The sequence below is a fragment of the Colobus angolensis genome, unplaced genomic scaffold, assembly GCF_000951035.1.
Source record: "Colobus angolensis palliatus isolate OR3802 unplaced genomic scaffold, Cang.pa_1.0 Scaffold21, whole genome shotgun sequence".
Classification (NCBI taxonomy): domain Eukaryota; kingdom Metazoa; phylum Chordata; class Mammalia; order Primates; family Cercopithecidae; genus Colobus; species Colobus angolensis.
The window spans coordinates 6,478,231-6,481,886 of NW_012115266.1; the positions used below are offsets into that span (position 1 = coordinate 6,478,231).

Here is a 3,656-nt window from a genome sequence, read left to right on the forward strand (position 1 = left end):
TGAGCAATTAAATGCTGACAGACATATTCTTTTATTATAAATGGCTATTTTATCACACCTTTATATCACAATTAGAATCTTTTTTTTTTTTTTTTTTGAGACAGAGTCTTGCTCTGTCGCCAGGCTGCAGTGCAGTGGCACAATCTTGGCTCACTGCAACTTCCACCTCCTGGGTTCAAGCGATTCTCCTGCCTCAGCCTCCCAAGTAGCTGGGATTACAGGTATGTGGCCCCACACTGGACTAATTTTTGTATTTTTAGTAGAGATGGGGTTTTACCATGCTGGCCAGGCTGGTATCAAACTCCTGACCTCAAGTGATCTGCCCGCCTTGGTCCCCCAAAGTGTTAGGATTACAGGCGTAAGCCACTGGCCTTTTTGAGACAGGGTTTCACTTCCAACACCCAGGCTGGAGTGCAATGGCACGATCTCGGATCACTGCAACCTCTGCCTCCCAGGCTCAAGTAGATTCTCCTACCTTAGACTACAGGTGCAGGCCACTGCATCCGGCTACTATTTTTTGTAGAGACAAGGTTTTGCCAGGTTGCCCAGGCTGGTCTTGAACTCCTGGGCTCAAGGGATTGTCCTGCTTCGGCATCCCAAAGTGCCGGGATTACAGGCAAGAGCCACCACCCCTGGCCTAAGCATTTTTTCAACTTATTACTTTTGCATAGAAAATACATCCACATGATTAAAAACTCAAAAGGCACACAGGTATAAAAAGGAAGTTTCTCTTTACTAATCATCTCTCTCCTAAATATCCAGTTTCTCTCCTTGGAGGAAACTACTGTCACCAGTTTCTTTTTTTTTTTTTTTTTTTAGTAGAGACGGGGTTTCACCGTGTTAGCCAGGATGGTCTCGAACTCCTGACCTCATGATCCGCCCGCCTCGGCCTCCCAAAGTGCTGGGATTACAGGCTTGAGCCACCGCGCCCGGCCACCAGTTTCTTATAGGCACTTGACTGACAAAATTAGATTAGATTGTAGAAATAAGTTATAAAAAGACTGGTCTGAACATTCAGTGTCTCAAAAATGAATTAGAACTAGTCATACATCAACTGGCACATTTGATTTGGAACAGACAGATGCTTACCTTGTACTTCTCATAGACAATTGGGACACTGAAAACGAGCAGTTCAGCTGTAAGACAGAATCATGGGACATGGCAAGTGTATATGAGAGACAGTCACATCTTAAGACTCAGAGTAATATATACATTTTTCCTCACAAAATACAGGAAAACACAGGTATTCCTCAAAATGAGAAATCCTGGTTAGAGCTCCCAATTAAGACAGCTAATTTAAGGCAGTGTTAAAACAAAACAAAAAACAAAACAAAAAAAACCTCTCCAGGTGTATAGGCTACCTTCTTTGTACCACAAATAACAATTTCCAAATTACCAAAATGGTTTCTGTAAATAAGATCCCCATATTTAAACTACATCTAGACAACTGTCCTTTACTTCCAGCTGTTTTGATATTTCTTAATGTATAACTGAGACCATTTCATAAACCTGTGACCACAAAGGCTGGTTCCTCCAGTGCCTACTCCCAGGTCTCTATGGGTCAAGACTGGGAAATGAAGAATGAGTAGAGCCATGTTGGGCATTCTCTTCACTCTTATTCTTACAAACTACTCCAAAGAGTGTGGGCACATTCTCCTTGCCACCTTACCAAGAATTAGAAGGGTGATTCCGTTAAAAACAGCACCAACATAGGTCATCAGCCACATGAAGACAGCCAGCTGGGAAGGCCAATGTCAAGAGTTAAGCAGGAATAACCATAAGGCAAAATTCACATTAACTGATGTCATTCTCCTCCAGCTAATTAAGTCTGCATTAATTTAGTGATGTGTGACATGGATAATTTCCAAATGAAGGTTCCCTACTTGTGTTATACATTTGAAGGTATGTGAGTGAAGTCTGTAGTTCTCTGAGGTCCAAAGACTGAAACTGCACTGCTGCCAATTACATCACCTCCCTTCTGATGTTTGTTCCCCAGCAGAAGACTATACTTTTCTCTAGTGACTCCTATCCCATTATAGAATAACTGAGCTAAGCATACGTTCATTTTTGTCTGATAAAATCCTATGTACTGTTTTTCCTCCAAATTATAACCCAGTCCCTGCTTTTTCTGTTTCACCACCAAGAGCTGCAGAAACAACTAACCTTCAAGGAGTCAACCAGATCTTCTACCAGAAAGAGACGAATAATGAGTTTCAGGGCCCTGTTGATGTGCACCATGGCAGCATTCATGTAATTATGGAAAGCTTCCGAGGACAGAGTAATGTCTACATCCAGGTAGGCTCTTCCAGAAGAAGAAACAACAGTCATACATTTGACATGGAAGAAGATTTTGTTAGCATAGTAGTTACTGAGAATGTAAAATTGGTCCCCAGGGTGCATTTTAGAATCTGTAGGAGCATTTTTTTGTTGTCATCAGGTGAGGTAGAGACACACTGTCATTTAGTGGGCAGAGGCAAATATGCCAGATGTCTGCAAAGCATGACACAGTCATGCACAGTGAAGAGCTATGTTCTGTGTAACTTTTACTGCCTCACTGGATATTCATGAAGGTGAATCCATTTATAAATAAGAGCCCAGAACACATAAAAACAAGGTACATTTTTTTTTTTAGCAGATTTAACATATCCTGAAGTTTCTAAAACTGTATTTTGTTTATGCTAAAATTTTATTATTATTATTTTTTCAGCATTTTGGAAAACCACATGTGTATTTGCAATTAAGAGCCCAGAACACATAAAAACAAGGTACTGTTTTTTTTAAGCAGTCTTTTTCTGAGACGGTGTTTCGCTTAGTCGTCCAGGCTGGAGTGCAATGGCACAATCTTGGCTCACTGCAAACTCCGCCTCCCAGGTTCAAGATATTCTCCCACCTCAGCCTCCCGAGTAGCTGGGATTACAGGCACCTGCCACCTCGCCTGGCTAATTTTCATATTTTTAGTAAAGCTGAGGTTTCACCATGTTGGCCGGCTGGTCTTGAACCCCTGACCTCAGGTGATCCACCCACCTCAGCCTCCCAAACTGCTGGCATTACAGATGTGAGCCACCACGCCCAGTCTAGCAGTTTTAAATATCCCAAAGATTCCAAAACTTATTTTGTTTATGCTAAAACTTTACTGTTTTATTTTGTAAAAAACATTTTCGGAAATCACATTTGTATTGGTGATTATACAGGCAGGTGCAAGTATCTGATTTTTTCTTTTTTTTTTTACTTTTTTTTTTTGAGACGGAGTCTCGCTATGTCACCCAGGCTGGAGTGCCGTGGCGCGATCTCGGCTCACTGCAAGCTCCGCCTCCCGGGTTCACGGCATTCTCCTACCTCAGCCTCCAGAGTAGCTGGGACTAAAGGTGCCCACCACCATGCCCAGCTAATTTTTTGTATTTTTTAGTAGAGACGGGGTTTCACCATGTTAGCCAGGATGGTCTCGATCTCCTGACCTTGTGATCTGCCGCCTCCACCTCCCAAAGTGCTGGGATTACCGGCGTGAGTCACTGTGCCCGGCCAAGTATCTGACATCTTATGTTTCTTTGGTGTAGTCATGTCTGAGCAATTAAATGCTGACAGACATATTCTTTTATTATAAATGGCTATTTTATCACACCTTTATATCACAATTAGAATCTTTTTTTTTTTTTTTT

The 3,656-nt window shown here is 41.9% G+C and overlaps 1 protein-coding gene across 6 annotated transcripts in view; it reads right to left on the reverse strand.

Moving 5' to 3' along the window:
* RTN3 (reticulon 3) overlaps positions 1 to 3,656 on the reverse strand; it is an 87,037-nt gene that overhangs the window by 9,649 nt on the left and 73,732 nt on the right. For all 6 annotated transcript variants that reach the window (XM_011942627.1, XM_011942628.1, XM_011942623.1 and 3 more), the window contains 3 exons: positions 2,164 to 2,302; positions 1,670 to 1,739; positions 1,090 to 1,136 (listed from right to left, as the gene is read on the reverse strand). In XM_011942627.1, the coding sequence (XP_011798017.1) occupies positions 1,090 to 1,136; positions 1,670 to 1,739; positions 2,164 to 2,302 (256 nt within the window). The remainder of the gene's footprint in view (positions 1 to 1,089; positions 1,137 to 1,669; positions 1,740 to 2,163; positions 2,303 to 3,656) is intronic.